This window comes from Xenopus laevis, chromosome 1S (genome assembly GCF_017654675.1).
Source record: "Xenopus laevis strain J_2021 chromosome 1S, Xenopus_laevis_v10.1, whole genome shotgun sequence".
NCBI lineage: Eukaryota > Metazoa > Chordata > Amphibia > Anura > Pipidae > Xenopus > Xenopus laevis.
Genome location: NC_054372.1, coordinates 28,943,884 through 28,965,121, shown reverse-complemented (window position 1 = coordinate 28,965,121; position 21,238 = coordinate 28,943,884). Strand labels below are relative to the sequence as shown.

The 21,238-nt window shown below is 38.8% G+C and overlaps 1 protein-coding gene across 2 annotated transcripts in view; it reads left to right on the top strand.

Annotated features, from left to right (window-relative positions):
• Positions 1-5,891: 5,891 nt before the first annotated feature.
• Positions 5,892-21,238, top strand: part of lnx1.S (ligand of numb-protein X 1 S homeolog) — a 124,187-nt gene continuing 108,840 nt past the window's right edge. The window contains exons 1-2 of one of the 2 annotated variants that reach the window (XM_018243141.2): positions 5,892-6,038; positions 10,550-10,996. In XM_018243141.2, coding sequence (XP_018098630.1) covers positions 10,602-10,996 — 395 coding nt within the window. In that variant the 5' untranslated portion in view covers positions 5,892-6,038; positions 10,550-10,601. Of the gene's footprint in view, positions 6,039-10,549; positions 10,997-19,207; positions 19,832-21,238 lie in introns of those variants that run through there. The other variant, XM_018243142.2, reaches the window with a different exon arrangement.

Sequence of the window (21,238 nt, the reverse complement as noted above, 5' to 3'; positions counted from 1 at the left end):
TGGGTAGGATCTGGGGCAGGGCTTGGGCACCAGGGTGGACAGAGCCCAGGGGGCCCCAAAAATGTTGTTGCAGGGGCCCCGTGATTTCTAATGGCAGCCCTGCATGAGGGGCAAAGGGTTCACAAAGCAGAGCAGTAGATATTAGAAAACTATATCAACTTGATTTTTATTTCAGTAATTTCTCATAACTTTGTTGGGAAAAGGGTGGCCATAACCAACTTAATTCTATAAAGCCTGATAATCGTTGGGCTGGAGGAAGTGTGTATCAAAATCTGCCCATGCAAAAATGGGACACCTTTTAGTGCTCTTTCAGGGAGCAGTTCTGCATGGGGTCTGGCTGCAATGTAAACCTCACAAGGCGCCAGCCCTGTCCTTACCACCTCTCATAGGGCAGTAAGTTCAGGGCCCTGTTATGTACTGCACTCCCTAACTTTTAAATGATGCACAAGTTAAGCAACAGGAAGGGATGGAGGGAACCCATATGTACATGGTAACATATGAGGGGTGTCTTACCTATTTACTACAGACATGGGACCTGTTATCCAGAATCCTTAGGACCTGGAGTTTTCCGGATAATGGATCTTTTCGTACTTTGGATCTTCATACCTTTAGTCTACTAGAAAATCATGTAAACATTAAATAAACCCATTAGGCTGGTTTTGTTTCCAATAGGGATTTATTTTATTCATTTAGATCAAGCACAAGTTTGCATCAAGTATAAGTTACTGTTTTATTATTACAGAGAAAAAGGAAATCATTTTTTTTAATTTGGATTATTTTGTTGAAACAGAGTCTATGGGAGACAGGCATTCTGTAATTTGGAGTTTTCTGGATAACATATTCCATACCTGTACTATATTTACTTATTATGTATGGTATTTTGCATTTCATGTGATGAGTGATGAATGGATTTTTACAGCTCAGTCGCAGGGAGTGAAAGATTGATGAGACAAATATGGCAAATGGAGGCACTGGGATTAAGCAGAGAAAGGTATTAAAATGAAAACATTGATGAAAAGGGAAGGACAATATGGAGAGTGAACTAAGGAGCAGAATACTGTACATGTATACAACATACAGGGAGGAAATGTTATTTAGCCATTAAGCAAAATAAAAAGAAGCATTAGGAACGGAGAGAGAGAGCAAAATGCTGTGTTGGCAGCTTATTCAGCATATTAAATTAATTTAAAAACAAGTTGATTTGTTTGGGGAACTTGTTTAGTCACAATCTCCCTGCCAGTGCACAGGAGACATAATAAGCTCTGAGATATTGGGACTAAATCATTCTACTGGCCTTCCACAGTGACTTTCCACCCCTTCAGATGAAGGTTTTGCAGAATGAGTGCAGGTTTCCTGTGCACTATTAAAACAACAGCATATGTCCAAAGAAGCCTGAGAAGCTGCTTTTGTTTTAATAAGTCATTTATGTCAGAGGCAGCCATAGAGCCAGCATGCTTATATTTTCGACTTCTCATACTGACTCCAGGCCATATTTTAGCGAAGTGAAAAAGTACCAGGTAACTGAAATGATCTCTTAGTACAAAGTTTATCCAGAGACTAGTACATTTTGAGATTTTTCCTGCTCTGAATCAAACCCAAGAGGTCTCAGATAGGGAAGCCTTCCTCTGGATTGGCTAGCAGTTATACCTTTGACCCTAACAATTGATCTTGGTTTACATATGTATTTTTTTTTGACCACAGCTGCAATGTTAATATTTAACTTGACCGTCTCATCATGGTTGTGGGAAGAGACACTAGTGCTAATGAACTAGTACCGGGCAAATTTGCACTAAAGCATTACTACAGGCAGACAAGCCAGGGCAGCAGAACCAGCTCCCTATATACCCTCTCATCTCAAAATACATCTGAAAATATGCAATTGCTGTAGATTAAGTAATAGTTCCTGCAGGTCATTGTGCCAGTAAAAAATGTGTAAATGTGTTCCAGTAACTCTGCATTCATGAGCATTCTTGTGGCACAGTGCCTCCATGGGAAAGTTTGAGCTTTGGAATACATACAAGCACATGTTTTTTATTTGTAAATGATTGTAACCATGTAACAAATAATATAAGCAAACTCATTTTCCATACTGGCAAACCAGTGGCATTATCAGTGACTTGTTACACAGCCAGTATACACACAACACATCTAATATATCATATATTGATAGAACTTTATTCATGAACAAAATACTCATTGGCATGTTGTAGCCCAACATTATAGAGTTTGTTCCCAAGATGCTGAGTGTTCTCCTAAGTTACTAGACAACCCTAATATGCAGTATCTATATATAGCCCTGCTCAGTGCCAGGGTATGGTTCTGCCATGAATTCTGTTACTTCTTGTGACTTTAGATACTGTGTTCTTCCTCATTTCAGACCCACATAGACTTCCATATAATAATAATAATAATAATAATAATAATAATAATAATAACAACAACAACAACAACAACAACAACAACAACAAAAACAACAACAATAATAATTATTATTAGTAGTAGTAGTAGTGGTAGTAGTAGTAGTAGTAGTAGTAGTAGTAGTAGTAGTATTAATTATTTTAATGATATAATAACAACAACAACAACAATAATAATAATATTATTATTATTATAGTGTGATTGTCACCTACAGGGTTCTACAGAGTAAAGGGATACAACTACAATTCACAGCAGTTTCATATACAGACAAGAATTCTATTAGAATCAGTGCACAGTTACAACTGCATATTGCTAGGAGACGATAGGGGGAGGGTGGCCCTGCTTGCTTATAATCTCTTATATATGGGGATCAAAATGATTGTAGAGTTCTCTATGCCATCAAAAACTGCAGGACCCCCCCCCACACACACACACACACACCCAAGATCCTATTGGACAGATAGATTACTAGGAGTAATGTGATAAAGGGTGCTATTGCCGCAGATATAGTAACCCATGTCTAACAACCATATGTTTACTTTCAAACAGACCACTTCATTATTTCTGCCGATTGCTTGCTATGCGTTTTGTTTGTGTTATTAGATGAAGCATTCTCTGCTGACAACAATCTACCATTGGTGTTGCAAGACTTAAGTACATGATGCACATACCCAACTATACTGTATGTGCCCAGTGCCCGAGGTCTCATTAAAGGTCTCATTAACCCCTTGGAAGGGAAATTTTTATTCTTCAAACTTCCTGAAACTGTGAGAATTTTTAAATAAATTATGTAGGCAATGATAGGTGAATCTGACCTGTTTTGCTTCGTCAAAAATTAGCGAACCAACTTAGCTGGCAAGAAGCTTTAAAAGCAAAATCAATTGGTAAAAGCTCTAAAGAATCCTTTAATCATATATGGTCTTCTTATTTTGAGACATGTACTTCTAATACCAAAGACCAAGTTTTAAGGTTTCTCCAAATCTAGTTAGGTAAGTTAGTAAGGTAATTGTATAATTTTATTCTCCTGAAACAATGGGATTTTTCTTTCTTTCTTTTCTTTTTATTTGTCTTAACATCCACTGGTTTAGTTAAATATTTTGTTTTTTTATTTTTTTATTTTCCTTTTTCTATATTTTACTATTATTGTTATTAATCTTTGAAACTGTTATGCCACTGTACTTTCTTTTTGCAGCTCATTCTCTAAGTCTGCTTATTTTATGCTGTCATATTAATTTTTCTTGTTTATGTTAAATCAAATAAAATATATTCAGGTAAAAAGGAAAAAAAAAATTAGCAAAATGGCGAAAATTCTGCAAAATGCATTAAAGTCTATGGGCGTTTTTTTGTTGCGTGATGTGGCACATCAATTTTTTTTTTGTCATGCAACAATTTTTTTCACCCACTGAAGTCTATGGGCTTTTTTTTGAGGTGAAAAGCGGTGAATATTTTCGTTCATTACCAGCGATAAGTTTTCTCATGAAATTGACTCTCTCCCAAAAACCCATATGTCAGTGGGTGAATCCCACATTGGAACACAATTTTACATGTGGTGGATTATTTCCTGGTACTAGTGTCTGTCCCTACTTGCTTTAGGGTCAGGCCACACTGGGCGTTTTGGGGAGATTTGGTCGCCTGGCGACTAATCGCCTCGTCTTTGTGGCGACCAATCTCCCCAAACGCCTTCCCTCACTCTGCGTCGGCTAAAATGAAAAAACTCCGGCTCTAATCACACGTGGCGATTCGTTTTCCGAAGTTGACCGAAGTTTCCTGCAACTTCGGAAAACGAACTGTCGCGTGTGATTAGCGGCGGCGTATTTTCATTTTAGCCGGCACAGAGTGAGGCAAGGCATTTGGGGAGTTTGGTCACCGCAAAGACGAGGCGATTAATCACCAGGCGAAAAAATCTCCCCAAAACGTCCAGTGTGGCCTTACCCTTATATGTACCTGGGATTTATCATATACCGTTAAATATGAGCAATTGTCTCACAGGATTGTAAGAGCTGTGATCTTTATCTAACAGGCTTAATGCTAGTTGTTTACATGTGGGGGGTTATTTATCAAAGTCCGAATTCATCTCAATATTTTCTGCTACAAACTCGGCCTTTTTTTTACGCTTATTTATTGTTACATTTTCCCGAAAAGTTGCTTTGAGATTTTCACAATTTTATCGAAATTTTCATGCGATTTTCATGATTTTTTCGGATTTTTTCCATCCTCTGGGTTTAATAAATTCTGAAAAATGCGTGATTTTTTAAAAGTCCAATTTTTGAAAAAAAAATCACCAATTTTTCATGATTTTTGCATTCGGAGGTTAGTAAATAACCCCCTTACACTTCTATACCATAAACACACAGCTAGAAATGAAGCAAATGGCTTGAATAACAAAGCTGGAGAATCAGAACAAAGAAAACCATAGAAAAATAGGTTGTGCATTGTGCAATATCCGCATATGGTTTCTATCTATTTCACATATTCTACAAGAGATACAGTATCCCTAGGAGACTGGTAACCCCTAACACTTATATTGACCCCCCACTATCTCTGCAGCTGCAGAATGTATACTACAAGAGATTTAGTATCGCTAGGAGACTGGTAACCCCCACCACTTATATTGACCCCCCACTATCTCTGCAGCTGTAGAGCATGTACCCTTCTGCTTTCAACATGTACTTAGCATGTGTTCCTTGTAGGGGTATTAAAGACAAGCCCCTTTGTCACTGGGTCAGTGTGGCTCAAAAAACTCTGCTCTAAAGCATTGATCCCCAATCCGTGGCTTGTATGTTTCTTTTCAATCTACTGGATGTTGCTCTCAGTGGCCTTAAAACAGGAGCTTATTTTTGAATTCGTGGCTTAAAGGCAAACTTTTGTTTCATAAAAGCCATGAATACTGCCAAACAGAGCCTCTTGTAGCTGTCAGCTCACATAGGGGCTACATATAGCCAATAGCCAACATTTGTCATCCCAGGAAATTTCTGCATGCTTGTTTGCTCTCATGGGTAAAAAAGGTTACCATATAAAGCTCTGCTGCATGGTTATTAAAGTTAAATTGTAGCTGGAGCACATACTGGACATTGTTCCCTGGTCATAAAAATTTGGGCTCTTCTAAGAGACACAATTTCCCAAAACAGATTGTTAAAACCAGGGACTGACCTTGGGAATAAGGGGCAGTTGGTAATTATAGACTACTGTAAATCTGATTATATACAGCAGCTCATACACATAAAGTGGTTACTCATGCTGTGTGGGATAAAATATTCTTATTTGTATACTTATTTAAGTGACAGAAACCCTAAAACAAAAAAAAACAGATATTAATGAAGAGAAGATTATAACCCTGGTAACTGCTAAACAACCAAAACAGAACGGACAAGGTGGAATTAGTGCATTTCTGGGAGCTGATCACCCAGCATACAGGTAAAGTCAGTGCAATGCAGGTGTGGGTGTGGTTTGTGATGTCACTAAATGCTTTGTGAATAATCAACCAACTCAATTACAGGAAGGATTGTGTCGTGTTCTACCTTGTCACTGGAATAGACACCGGCTGCTGTTTCAACCTCTACTGGGAAATATGGTCCTAATAATGTCTGGACACTGTGCCCATTCCTGCCCATGGAGCTAAAGTAAGTGATTGATTTGTTCTGCCCTGTCCTGATTTACTTTGTTAGGTGGAGCTGGTTCAACAGGACACAGTGTCACATTGCCAGTCCGGAGCTTATGTTCAGAATCTGGGCTCTGCTTGTATATATGTGAAACCAGGTGTCAGTGCAGTAATATAAATAAAAAGGAATGGTTTGTTTTTAACAATTTGTGCAATTCTCTGACACACAGGGGACATAGTGAGGCAACTAATGGCATGAAAAATCAGGTTCCAAGCTGCATATGAATGTCACTTTTACATTACTGGTATTGAATTTTATTTAAGTACAAACTTCATCTAAAGTGTACAAAAAAGTCTATCTATCTATGCCCTATAACAGGAGGGTTACTAGGGATTGTTACCACAGTCTACAAGAGCCTTTAGTCTAAAAGGTTTCTGTCTAAATGGTTGAACCTCTAATGGGGTAATATAATAAAGTACAGCATTTGCTCTGGGTCTATCATGCCATAGCAACTAACCAGTCGATTGCTTTTCAGATGGGTTATCAATTAAAGGCTTACCACTGATTTGGTTTGAATAGATCTGGGGCAAATATTACAACAGTGTTGCATTACCCCTTCCATGTGAAAGCTGTAGTTTAGCTCCCAAGGATGTTATTAAGCTCCCTGAATCATTCTGCAAAAGGATAGCCAAACACTCACTGCATTTTTTAAGGATGTTATCTTTGTTGTTAATTGTGTAAACGTTTAATCAAAATTAACATGAAACTATATATGTAGATGTATAACTAAGAAGCAGTTTGCAGATATTGAAAGTCTTTCCCAGGAGAAGTATTTCTGCTTTAATATGGGTCAGATTTAAGTATGAGATGTTGCGTTCGCCAGTCTTTCGTTAACTCGAGGCCCTTAGGTTTGCCCCCAGGCACATGCTGAATCTATATATTAAGGTGGCCATACACGGAGAGATCCACTCGTTTGGCGATGTCTAGGGCCCAACGATCGGATCCTAACGAATAGTAACGGGCGGTCGGATCGCGGGACCGCATCAACGTACAGATGCAGTCGTGATCCGACTGGATTTTTAGTCCCATCCGATCGAGATCTGAATGACTTTCGGACAGATCTCGATTGGGGAAGCCTGTCAGGGGGCCCCATACACGGGCCAATAAGCTGCCGACTCGGTCTGTCGCTCAGCTTTTATCGGCCCGAGTATGGCCACCTTAACAGGGGTAGTCAGCAGACCAGTTAGATGCAGCATGCAATTAATTGCTAATTAGCTCTCACATTCGTAGACTTGCACTGAGTTTTCATGCTCTTGTAATGGGTGCACTGCTGCTCGCACCAACCAAAGTTTCTGTCCTCTTACAGATGAAAAACAGCATAGAGGCCATTGCTTCCCCACTCACATCTCTTGAAGGCATCACTGACGAGTGCATCCCTGGAACTTAGCGTTCTGTGCAGTCAGTTGTCTTTTATTTATTCTATATCTCTCCAACTTGCAGCCCTCCAGATGTTGTTAAAGTACATCTTCCAGCATCCCACCGACAGCCAAAGGGTGTCAAGGGGCAGTGGGAGATGAACTTCAACAACATCTGGAGGGTTTTTCTGTTCCCCATCTGTGAGTTTATTCAGTAAGCACTAAATGTGAGTACAGGCAGGTCCAGCATAGCAAAAGGGAGCCCCTTACCATATCACTGGGTTCCAAGTTGCTGATATAATAAATACTTATATTATTGGTGGTGAGCCCAATACAGGAAGGAAAGCATTTGTGGAAAGCTTAATGAGCTGTTGCACTGCTGCTAAAGGCCAACCGGTTCTGCTCACGTTTATCTGAGGGAAACTCACATGCGGTTCTCATGGAAAAGACTCTCCTAGATTACTGTGTAAATAGAGTGTGTTTTCCTTTTAAACGATGAAGACATAATGTAACTCTGGTATATAAGCTTAAGGAGGTTCAATGCAGAGAAAATATTTCACAGAAAAACTATTAGAATGAAAACAATATATTTTACGGTTGGCCCAAACGTGGCTATTGTTGAACATTCCTATTTGATGTTTTTATGACTGGTGCTTGCCAGTTTGCTTTTTCTAGTTATAGCTAGGTTTTAGCAAAGTGACATATTTTGAAAATACAGCAGAGACATTCCCTTGGCATTGGAAAACTTATCTTGGCTCCATCACTGTGCTGATCAATCCTGGGAAGGCTTATGGCACACACCAGAGCTGTATTGGCCTCACTAGACCTGTACTGGCACTTTCAGGCTTTTCTATTCAAGTCAATGTGAGATGTAGAAGACGATATTGTGCACTTTATGACTGTAAAGCTCCAAAGTACTGGCACTTTTCTGCTAGTATAATAATGTGTTGTCCAGACCTAAGGGCAGTGAAATAATAATGGGTTTCATATAGTGGTATAACTTTTGTCCCCTGACACACACCACCTTAGAGGGCACCACAGGGTTTGCTGATATGAAGCTATGCCTCTGGTTTCATACAAACTACTCTAGGACACTTACCTGTTTAGGAGGATCAGCCCTGATTTGTGGACATGCCTCTGACTTTATGAGCAGCAACATTCAAGGTGTCAAAAATGCACACACAAATATGTCTATTTCATGACTCTCCAAGGCACTATCATAAATTCAATGGAAACAGAGGGTAGGAATCACTTGAGGGGATTCAGTTCACAGTTTTGCACAGCTGAGTAACCTAAAGAAAAAAAATTAGCAATTAGTTCTGTTCAATAATTACATATAGTGATTAAAATGGTCTGGTCATTATAGGGTACAGCACTGGTGTAAATGTTCACATAAAATATCTTTGATTCTCCCTAATTAAGCCTCAATTGCTTATTATTAACATCATTTCAAGCTCTTTCAGTGATAGTAGTACAACAACTGATGAAGGTTGGAATGGCTTTGCTTTTTACAATTACAATGATGCTCCCCATGACAAGTGAAACTGTACTGAATGCAGGTGTGCATGTTTGGGTAATTGCCAGCATATTGCTAATAACATTATATACTGACAGAAACCGGCATGTTAAAGCAAGTCTAAAAACTTCAGTCGAAACATCTGAAGATCAGAAACTTGACTATAAGGGAATTGTATCTGCCCTGGGGGATCTGTGACCTGCTAATTTGACTGTATTATTTCACGCACAACGGCTCTTGGTGATGTCATCAGTTATAAACGGATCTTAGTGATGTCATTTTTGACACTCACTAAAACTTGTGTATTATAATAAATAAAGTAACCCTTGCTTGAAAATATGAGGATATTAGAAGTTACCTCGGAGTCCCGTGACCTGTATAAAAGCATATGGTCATGGAGACTCATTGAGACTTATAATATCATTATATTTTACATTAGGGGCTTACTTTATTCAAAATATATGTCACCCTACTTAAATCGAATCCTGGGTTCCCCTCATTGAAGTAAAATAGTAGAAAAGTATTAGGAGCACTCACGGAGTTAACAAAATGTGAATTTATTGAGGTTTTACAAAATCTCCCACGTAATATATTTCTGCAGAATAAATACATTGTATGTTCTTTCCGTAATAGCTGTGTTCAGTAGGTACTACTTGTATAATAATCACCTGTATTAAAGCATGATATATTTTACTATTGTGTTTATAACAAGTTGCAGTTCCATTCCAATAGGTCTTTGTTCCTCTCAAAGGCGCTTTCAGAACACTTTACAGTAGGCACCCCTGTTTTGTGAAATAGGAGACATGACTTGTCTCAGTGAATGACTTCAGCTTTTGTATTGAGGGCAGGTTGAGACTGGCATGAAGATGGATATATTGTCTTGTCTCTCTGGTAGAATGGATATTGACTTTAGTGCAAGGAATGTTACAGAATAAGAAATAGCTGTGGCATTCAGTTCAATAGCAGCAAAAGGCAACACTCAACTTTGCACCTTTATTTTTTGATACTGTCAGGTACATACATTTGAACATACGAAAACAAACTGTTACATTGAAGGATTCTAATCTAGATAGTTGTATTAATATTCCAAAAGATTTTTCATGCTGAACTTGGCCTGGAAATGACACAGTTGCTAGGACAAAATGATTTCTTTAAAGGAGCAAAGGACCAAATAAAATTGGTTATAAAATGGATTCATATTGGGCATGTTTAAATCTCCGACCTTTTCTTTGTGCAACATATTCTTTTACATGTCTAGGTGAAGCATCACAACTATATTCCTCTTATAAGTAAAAGCATTAACATTCATCCTTTCTGCACAATGTGTGATTTATGGCCATTTACCCTTATCTTGCACTTTCTTTTACTATTCCACATACTATCTCTTTCTTTTTATTCCATTAAACAGGTATGATATATGGAGTGGCTGGGATAAATGGTATTTTACTAATATGGGGCTCCAATGCTATAAGGCTACTAAAACATTTCAACTATAAAATATCCAACAGGATTATTTTGCATCAACATAGATGTATCCAAACGTATTTAACATTGTGTACACTACACTAATGTGTTCTGATGTCCGTCTTAACTTTATGCAGGTTTGTGTGATCAAGATAGGGACTGAAGTCTCTTTGCTGTAGACCCTACATTATGGAGTCCAAAGATGCTATTGAAGAACTGGACAATGGAAATTCCCAACCACTGTGTACTGTATGCGGCCAACTGCATTCAGAAGAAGAAAACCATTCTTATACCTACACTGATGAAGTGGATGATGATATGCTGTGCAACATCTGCTTGCATGCACTCATACAACCACTGGACACTCCTTGTGGCCATACCTACTGTACTCTCTGCCTCACAAACTTTCTAGTCCATGAAGACTTCTGCCCTGTGGATCGTAAGCATATCATGTTGCAGACATGCAAGAAATCCACCATACTTGTAAAAAACCTTTTAGATAAACTTCTGGTCATCTGTCCATTTAAGGAACACTGTACAGAAGTTGTCCAACGGTGTGACCTCAAGGAACACTTCCAGAACAGGTATGTTTCCGCATCCAGAGATATCAAGTCAATTATGATTAAACAATTGATTTGCTGTTGAATAAATCGTCATTTTGAATCAGTGAACATTTCAGAGTCAGGGGGGTTAGTCAGGGACTGCACATTGCAGCCCCCTGACAAATAATAGTGTGTTCCTATTGAAAAAGACTCAAGTAGCTGAACAGCTATTCTTTGCTATGATAGTCTCCATTACAATATATCATTATACAACAATTGATTTATATTACCATTTGACCTGACTGAACATTTCACATTAAATTCCACTCAGAAAATGATGCGCTTACATCCTTGCAGGATTGCTTGCATTTATTTGTATCATCCGCAGGAAATAAAATGACCACAGGATAAAGCTGCAGATGTTACAAACTCCCAAGTAAAAAGTAAGAAAGAAATTACAACTTGTAAGGATTATCGGTAAAGGAAGAACTAAACCTTCCTAAACCGCAGCTCAATCTGAAAAGATGGGGATTAGATAGCAGTTGGCAATGTTTGTGCAGTGGACAGCACCTGCATAGAGCTTTCAGTGCTTGACTCTGTAAATATATATATATTTTATATACCTGTTATGGAGTTTCTTGGATACACAGATTATTCTGACATTTTACATGGAACCTTTTAATATGGGCTGTGTTTATTTTGATTACAGCAGTTTTATAGTTGTCTGTATAATCTTATAAAATGGTAAACAAGTAGTTTAACAAAGAGCATAGACAGTGGTTTCCCTGCTCATAATATCAGATACATTAAAAAAAAAAAAATATATATATATATATATATATATATATATATATATATATATATATATATATATATATATATATATATATATATATATATATATATATATAACAAAGGAAAGTTGTGCTCACCACTATTTTTTAAAACCATTTGGCGGGGGTGCACCCCCGCCAAATGGTTTTAAAAAATAGTGGTGAGCACAACTTTCCTTTGTTTGTTATAGTTTATACAGGAGCAGTGACCAGCTCCATGTTGTAGCTCCCACCCTTCCCAGCTATAGTCAGGTGATCCCACTGGTGTCTAATAAAAGGGCAGCCAAGTTTGGGAGTTTTACTTTGAAAGCAGCTAGTAAGTTGCAGGTAAAACGTATTCGTCCCTTTTATAAAATGTATAATTAAATCATAGAATTCTTAATGAATCAGATGAAAATTGAGCATAGGACTGGCCAGATATGGGATGACTTTGACGTAGTTGGCCAGCTTAAATATATTGCAATATATGGACAAACAATCCCTGTTTTGTTTAAAGGGTAAGGCATTTTTTAGTAGCAGTATGCACAAAATGTCGCTGTCTTAAATATATTGATAATGGGTTGAGTGCAGAGGACTCTTGTGTTTGACTATATATATATATATATATATATATATATATATATATATATATATATATGTTTGGTGCACAAAATATTTTTTTAAATAGCCACCTTCTATCTCTAATATCTCATGACAAATAAGGGATGCAGAACCATTCTAATTGCAAACTGATTACATTTAAATTAATGCAGATCTGCTAATTGCATTTTCATTTGTGTCCCTGAGTACTTCCAAGGTTCAGTTCCATCCAGGGAACTTCATGCAAGAAGCTTGCACGGTCTCCCCATGTTTGTATGTGTTTCCTCCAGGTACCAGGGCTGAAACTAGGGGTAGGCTCTAGTGATGTGCAGGTCAGGGTTTTACTGACCCGCACCCGACCCTAACCCGTCCCGCTGCAACCCGCGCCCGTCCTGATACAGTACTTTTATACTTTAACTCTATAGATGATTACTGTTCATGGCAAAAAAACTAATCTACACAATCCTTTCCCAGTTACATCCAGGTATTCCCACACTTGCAAAAAGAAAGACTTACACTCGCACACCCTGGCCGTCCAGACTCCAGCGACTCCCAGGTGCTCGATGCCAGAGGGAATGGGCAACCTCAAAAACAACGTAGAAATAGGACACACCGGCACAACATGGGTAATTCCAGCAGGTAAAACCTCGCTCGTTTATTGCGGATGCATCCGCAATAAATGAGCAAGGTTTTACCTGCTGGAATTACCCATGTTGTGCCGGTGTGTCCTATTCCCACACTTGCCCTCATTTGGGTAAGACCTTTCCATTTTCTTGGGTCCGTAAAGAGTGACTTTTTAAATATTAATGAGCAAATCTCTTTTAACCAAAATGAGTGAAACCAGGGAAAATTTGCAAAATGCTAAAAATATCTCTCCTATATCTTTCTTGGATAACCCCACACACAAGCAGAGAAGTTACTATAATTTTTTGCCTTCATGCTTACAGAGTATTGTCTTATCTGATGCAAGAGAAGAACTCTGATAAACGATTGTGAAAAAAGTACATTAAATCTGACAATGAAATACATCACTGCAGATTCTTAAAGCCGCTGCATTTATTTGTAGTGAGATAAAAGGAAACATGCCATATCAATTAAGAGGGAAAAAAAACCCTGAATCAGAAGAATCTTTCTGTATCATGAGCAGAACAAATTAATAACACATCTTTGTCCTGGTCCACATATGTAAGTAGAAAGCAATGGAGGGTATGGGTCATCAAAGGTAAAATGATCTCTGCTATCCTAAAGTGACATTGCTTAAGGGCAGTATTATCTTCTGAAACCTAAGCTAACTACCCAAGACATTAGGATACCCCAATGTGTTGAAGGCAGAGAAATGTGTATCCTGCTTATGGATAAAGCCATCCTCTGAGCTTTCTTTGTCCTCTCTAGAGTGGTGGTTGAAGATGACAGGACAGCAGATCTGTGCATTGTTGCGAGACATCTGTATAACGATTTGATATACTACAAACTGGATTTTGCTGCCTAGGAGACATTGTTTAGAAGTTCAGATCATTAAGGTTCAAGAGTGACCAGCTGTCCACCAATCACTTGCATGGATGAGCTTTCATGCATTGAGCAGGGCCCCTTTTTTACCTCCTGCATCAGACTGTTATTATATGAATTTGTTGGTTTGATGTTTATACCCTTCTATACTACAGCGCTAGAGAATGTGTTGGCACTATAAATACATAAATATATGTTAATAATAAGGTCCGCTGCTCACCTTTTGATTTTAGTTTAGTGTAATTGTCCATCGTTGATAAACGCCATAAAACAAGACTAGCATAAATATTCACAAAAATGTAACTTGTCGCCAGAAAATTCGCAACTCGCTAAAATTACCACTAATGTAAGCTGGTTCATTAACGTAGTTACCGCAAGTGATTTCTGAGTGCATCTCTGTTTAGTAAACTTAGTCGCTGCAAATATTCTGCCAGAAGATTATTCTCAGTGATAACATGCGGAAACCTAAGTCAAATTTACCGCACGTTAGTAAACGGACCCCATAATGTACAACATTTCTAGCTACTTCTTTAGTTTAACTTTCCTTGTCCTTTAAATTGAACAATTCCACCAACTGAATAGCCTTTCTGTTTGTTGAATTTAGTTGTGATTATTCCCCTTCTTTGAAAGCCTTGTGGAAAATGTCACAGGACATAGGATATTATTACAGAAGTTTGTCTCCAGTTACTGAAAAACAAATATACTTGGCTAACTTTACTGTGTGTTTTTTTTTCTGTCCCAGTCATTACAAAGGTGGCTGAATCTAGTTTATATATTGAAGCATGTGGGTTCTGTTAAATGGGGATTTTCTGATATTTTGCTGTTAGTGTGTAATGTAAGTCTTTTTATGTCGCTGTGGTCTGTAAAATTGCAGATTGATTGGCGGAATATCAGTGATGGTGACTAACTGAATCTGTAAAGATTAGGAGCATGACCACAATTTGAGCTTGTTCTTATTGAGCGTGGTTTTTTTGTTGGCATTAGTGTGGGGCCTCATTGTTTATACAAATAAGGGCTGTCCAACCTTCAGCTCTTAGGGGATCTTAAATAAAATGTCAACAACAGATGATTGGCCAAAGTTTTGGCCATTGCAATGTTTCTACATTAGTCTCTGCAATTCACTCCAGCACACGTAGATTGCTTAAGGGATTCCTCTTGTGTTTAATGTTAAGCCAACAATACAACGTTTCGGGGGGCGTACCCCTTTGTCAGGTGACGTCAGGTTGTATTGTTGGCTTAACATTAAACATGAGAGGAATCCCATTAAAAATGAATCAGTTAATATTGCTGCTCCAGCAGAATTCTGCACTGAAATCCATTTCTCAAAAGAGCAAACAGATTTTTTTATATTCAATTTTGAAATCTGACATGGTGCTGGACATATTGTCAATTTCCCAGCTGCCCCAAGTCATGTGACTTGTGCTCTGATAAACTTCAATCATTCTTTACTGCTGTACTGCAAGTTGGAGTGATATCACCCCCCTCCCTTCCCCCCCAGCAGCCAAACAAAAGAACAATGGGAAGGTAACCAGATAACAGCTCCCTAACACAAGATAACAGCTGCCTGGTAGATCTAAGAACAACACGCAATAGTAAAAACCCATGTCCCACTGAGACACATTCAGTTACATTGAGAAGGAAAAACAGCAACCTGCCAGAAAGCATTTCTCTCCTAAAGTGCAGGCACAAGTCACATGACCAGGGGCAGCTGGGAAATTGACAAAATGTCTAGCCCCATGTCAGATTTCAAAATTGAATATAAAAAAATCTGTTTGCTCTTTTGAGAAATGGATTTCAGTGCAGAATTCTGCTGGAGTAGCACTATTAACTGATGCATTTTGAAAAAAACATGTTTTCCAATGACAGGATCCCTTTAAGCAATCTACGTGTGCTGGAGTTAATTTCATTTTTGAGGAGGGACCGTCCTCCTATACCCCAAGCACCGTACATAATTAGTGGAGAGGCCAGGTGTGCAGGTGCAATCTACTGCCTAAATCGACATTAATGTCAGTGAGTAACAGTGAGTAATTTAGCGCCAGTAGAGTAACCTATTGCAACTAATCAGACAATTGCTTTCAATTTATGATTAGCTCTGCCATGCCTAACAGTCTGGACAGTGAGCCCTTTTGCATTACCCCAAAACAAGAGTAATGCATGAGTGTGGCCTATTTAAAGATCCCGGTCTCCCTGAGCTTCTGAATGCTAGGCATTTTTTGCACTTTTATTTCAGCATTCCGAAAGATTTTTCATACATTTAGCAGCTGGGAACTGAAGTCTAGAATTCCTTAAATCCCCAAAATGATCTTTATTGGTATATGCTGTGTGTATTTTATATTTTAGCATTAGACAAGAGACCAATTCCCATATGTAAAAAAGGCACTAAGTTTGGTGAGGTAAGCCATATGGGTTTTTTTCCCATAATATGATCTTATACTGTATATATGTTATGACATTTATGGTGGGAAGCTGTAGGAAACAGAAGATCACTGGCAGACAGGTCCCATCGTCTTTCATGTCCGAGAGCACCAAAGCATTATTGTTAGTTGTCTGCATGTAAACCAAGTCAGCCTCATGATCCATTAAATTTAATACAATTACCTTGTATTTGTATGCAGAGAACTAGTCTTATCAGCGTTATCGCATACATAAAAACAACTGTATTGATGGAGTTTTCAGTCAACTTGGGTAGCAAACAACAACAACTAAACCCTAAAAATAAATTTGGGTAAAAATGCCATATTTTATATAATGAACTTATTGCACTAGCCTTCTCAATAGCAGCAATGAGCCAAAATTTCAAATTTGTCACGGGTGGTCACCATCTTGGAAAGTGTCTGCAACACACATGCTCAGTGGGCTCTGAGCAGCTGTTGAGAAGCTAAGCTTAGGGGTTGTTGCAAAGTTTAAGCAGAAAATGAGGTTGGACTGTAATATAAGCTGATGCTACAGGGCTGATTATTAAATTCTGATGCTAATTGCACTGGTTTCTGTGCTGCCATGTAGTAATTATCTGTATTAATTACTAATCAGCCTTATATTGTGACATTTCTATTCTATGTGTACTGTATATTGTGAGTGGGTCCCTAAGCTCAGTAAGTGACAGCAGCACAGAGCATGTGCAGTGAATCAGCAGAAAAGAAGATGAGGAGCTACTGGGGCATCTTTGGAGACACAGATCTTAACTGCTATAGGGCTGTGGTTTGCTTGAGCTGGTACAGAAGTCCAGAACATAATATACAACATTTCTAGCTATTTCTTTAGTTAGGCTTTAGTTCTCCTTTAAGGACCAACATTTGGTCAGACCCTTCTTATAAAACCAGGATATAAGTAAATGGATATAACCACCACTTTCCTATTGTTCTGTGAGTATTTGAACAATGTCCAGTATCAGTGGACAAAGGTTAAGTCTAGGGACATTCATGTCAGAAGAATTACTTTGGCATTAATTGTGAATCTTAATTATTATTGTCTAATGCAGGAAAGTTTATTGTGTTCCAGGAGATCATACAAATCAACCCTGTATACTGTAGCACCCTATACTTAACGAATGAGCCATTTCTTTACTGCACTGTGTAATCCTTTGGAATAAATGGTTTAAATTACTTTACTTCACATAGGACAATAAATAAATGAATAAACAGGACAATGAATAAATAGGACAATGAATAAACATTATTCAATTAAAAAAAATTATATAAAAATGTATAATTTTTCTTTTGTTTTTTTTTCACTTCATGCCTAACTTGTGCTGGGCAGCTTTGCATTGCTTCCTTAATCATTCCAAAAACATACACACAGGTTAATTGGCTCCTGAAAGGGACTTTAGGCTATGGACACACAGGCTGTTGTCAGCGACTGTTTTCAGCCTGCGTATTTGGGCTGACCTCAGCCACACACAGGCTGATCACATTGAAATCAATGGAGCAGGGGCACTGAGGCAGATATGCTTCTCTCAGCCTGAAAAATTACTCAGCTGCTGTACCCATAGCCTTTCGGTACGTGTGTACAACAATACTGTAAGCTCCTCTAAAGCAGGATATAATTGTGTTGATTATAATTTATTGGGTAGGGACAAATGTGAATGATCAACAAATAGCACAAGGACCAGTGTAACATGGCTTTATATAAATAAAAAAAGAATAAAAGTATTTTATTGGGTCCACGTCGTCCAATGTTGTTGCATAAAATGTAATTAAGTGAAACATTTTTTTTTAACACATTTTGCCACCTCCTGTTACTTATGTCACTTACACCCTCACTTGTTATGAATACACAGGGTGCTTCAGTTTTTCTGTAAAAGATTTTACTATTGATTATTTTACTAATAATGTAAAAGGGCATAAACTTTCAAAACTGCCGAGGCTGGCACAGTATGTCGAGTGACGTGTGCTAAGCTGACATGTTTGCATGAGGGCAGGGAGGCAGACGGAGGGGTGAACTGAGGATTTATTTGTTGGCATATGTAATAAAGTACAGAACCGTGAAAGGGGAATCCATGCAGAACTGCACATGGCTGTACTGTACTATACTGAGCTTGAGCAGAATCAGAAAACAGAACATAGTTATTGTTTTGGTTTATTCTGGACAGCAGGCTGGCCAAAATTCAGATATAAATAAGATCCGATGAGAACTTTGTTCAGATGACGTACTGTATATCGTTGTGTTTCACCTTCACTGATATCATGTGACACATTAAAGTAGTGAGTGGAGCCACATTTCTGTAATGACATGGATATGTGGGATGGAGGGGACTGCAAGGCTTTTGGCTTTTTGCTACCAGCATTGTACAATATTTCATTAGCAACAATTTTAGCTAGAATCTACTAGGGATGAGCAAGTTCACATGCCTAGAAAGGGGGGCAGTTTGCCACTTCTTGCTTTATATTATGAATGGAAATAGTTTGCTTCCACCTCCAATAAGCATATGTGAGCATCAGGGCAGTGGCACATGCTGCTACTTGGGGACATTAGATGCCCATCGACGAATCGCCTCTTCTTCGGATGACTCATCTCCCCAAAATGCCTTCCCGCCATCTAGAATGTAAATCACTTGCGGGATGGCACTAGGTGCGCTTCATTTTCCGAAGTCAAACAAAGTTGCCTCACAAGGAAACTTCAGGCGACTTCGGAAAGCTGAAGTGATCCGAGTGCCATCCCACCGGCGATTTTACATTCTAGCTGGCATTTCAGGGAGATTAGTCACCCGAAGAAGAGGCGATTTGTCGCTGGGCGACTGATCTCCCCAAGTAGCAGTGTGTGCCACCACCCTAACATTGACTTGTTTATATTTATGGTGATAGGTTTTTTTTTAAATTCCTTCAGTTTTGCCATGTTCTATAATATTTCCAGTTGAATGAATAAAAGAAGAAACTGTATGTGTTCCAATCCTAAGCATAAGAAAATCAGACCTCTGTATGACTGACTTAAGCTCTGGCAATCCATCTGCTCGAGCCCAGTGATGTAAATGTACCAGCTGTTTGCGGAGAGCCACTCTGAGCAGTGCAGGAGGCTGGTCCCTTTACCTTAACTCAGCCTGTTTCTCAGAATAAGTCAGTGTCTCGCCATCCATCCTGCATTGTTCTAAAACCCTCACATCAACCAATCCGAGATCCGAATCTAATCCTCTTACAGGTCAATGACTTTTGCACAGTAGCCTTAGTTTTTGAGATTCAGAGCTTTTCTATGATGCACTGCTGATGTTGTTGTTGCTGCTGCTGATGTGACAATGGCAAGATCCATCTGACACAGGGGGAAAAATAAAGAGAGATTTGGCTGTGCTGAGAGCGAGGAGCATGGGTTTGTAAACAGCAGGCAAAGGAATTGATGAGGAGAAAGCCCAGGAAGCCATACCAACAACTTCACTCAAAATGAAGGCTCTTCTGCTATTGGTCTTGCCTTGGTTGAGTCCTGCCAACTATATAGACAATATGGGCAATCTTCATTTCCTCTATTCTGAACTGTGAGTACTCACAGTGAAACCTCTGTGTGTGTCTGTTCGTTCTTGTTCCCGTCTGTGTCCAACCCCCGCCCCTCCAGCCAGTGCCATGAGCTGTGTTTTGTTGTTTGTGGGTCACAGTCTGCACTGAAGTGGAGCATCCCAAAAATAAACATGTTTGGTGTTGCCCTTGTGTTCCTCATGCACTTACCTACCTCAGCACATGTCATTCTGTGGGAAATAAAATCAGTGAAGCACCAGGTAGTTATGGATCCTGGTGAAGGAACTAACTTCAAGGACACCGAAGAGAAATTTTGTGCCTGTTGAAACAAGTGTGTTTTGTGTACTTCTGTGCGCTCACTGGAAGGAATAAACCATCTTTGGCATCTGGGTGTCCAAGTGTTGCATGCATGTTGTGTCTGTGACTGAGGGAGACGAGAACAGCAGCCTCATTTGTATGCCTGAATATCTATCTATCTATCTATCTATCTATCTATCTATATCTGTCACACAAAAATGATATCTGGGCCTTCACTCAAGCAAAAACCATGCTGGGGGGATTACTTTAATGGTAGAAGCTCTCTCTCTTTCTCTTTACTTCAGATTAAACCCCATCAGTGAGGGGGAGGGGTTTTCAGCATTTATGTGCATGAAGTAGCTGCTGCTTAGTGCATTATCCCTAGTGAATGTGCATGAATAATAGGGGGCTCATAGCTGGCACGTTCTCAGCTGATGACTGAATTATGTCTTCAGCTAATAACCGGTGGGACTGAGTTACATTTACATTCATATTACACTGAGGGCAGCCGACAGCTCAGTGGGTCAGTATCTATTTGTGCTGCCCTAGAGCCGTTGTGGTACTACAACCCTCTGGGTAACCGGAATATGGATATCCCTGTTCTACAAGGACAAAACAAGTAGAACAATTGACAAAGCACAGAGTTATCAATTAATACTTCAATAATTTTATTTATGGTATTACTAAAAAAGCATTTTTTGTTTGCCCCAATTACCTGTCTAATTACCTTGGCCTGTGTATTATTTTCCCTCACGTGTCTCTCTGTGCTTTTATTGGAGGTACAGGATTAAGCAATGTTACTGTCCCAACAGAAAACAAACAGGTGTAACCACTTCATTGTTAGATTGGGTCACGTGCCTATAAACTACTGAATCACTCTGAATGGATTTGTCATGGGCATGCTAGTATTTACACTGTAAACAGATTAATGGCTCATTAAAGACTCTCTAGCTCTATTGTCACTGATTAATTTAAAAAAAAAAAGAGACCCAAGGTATTAAGGATCATTCGTGTCTGCGGCTGGAAGGAGGCTAAGCAGTCCCATCAGGTCACCCTTGCACATACAATAGTGTTTATTATTACTATTTAATACACAAAAGCCATGAATATCTTGTAAATTATATCCTTATAAA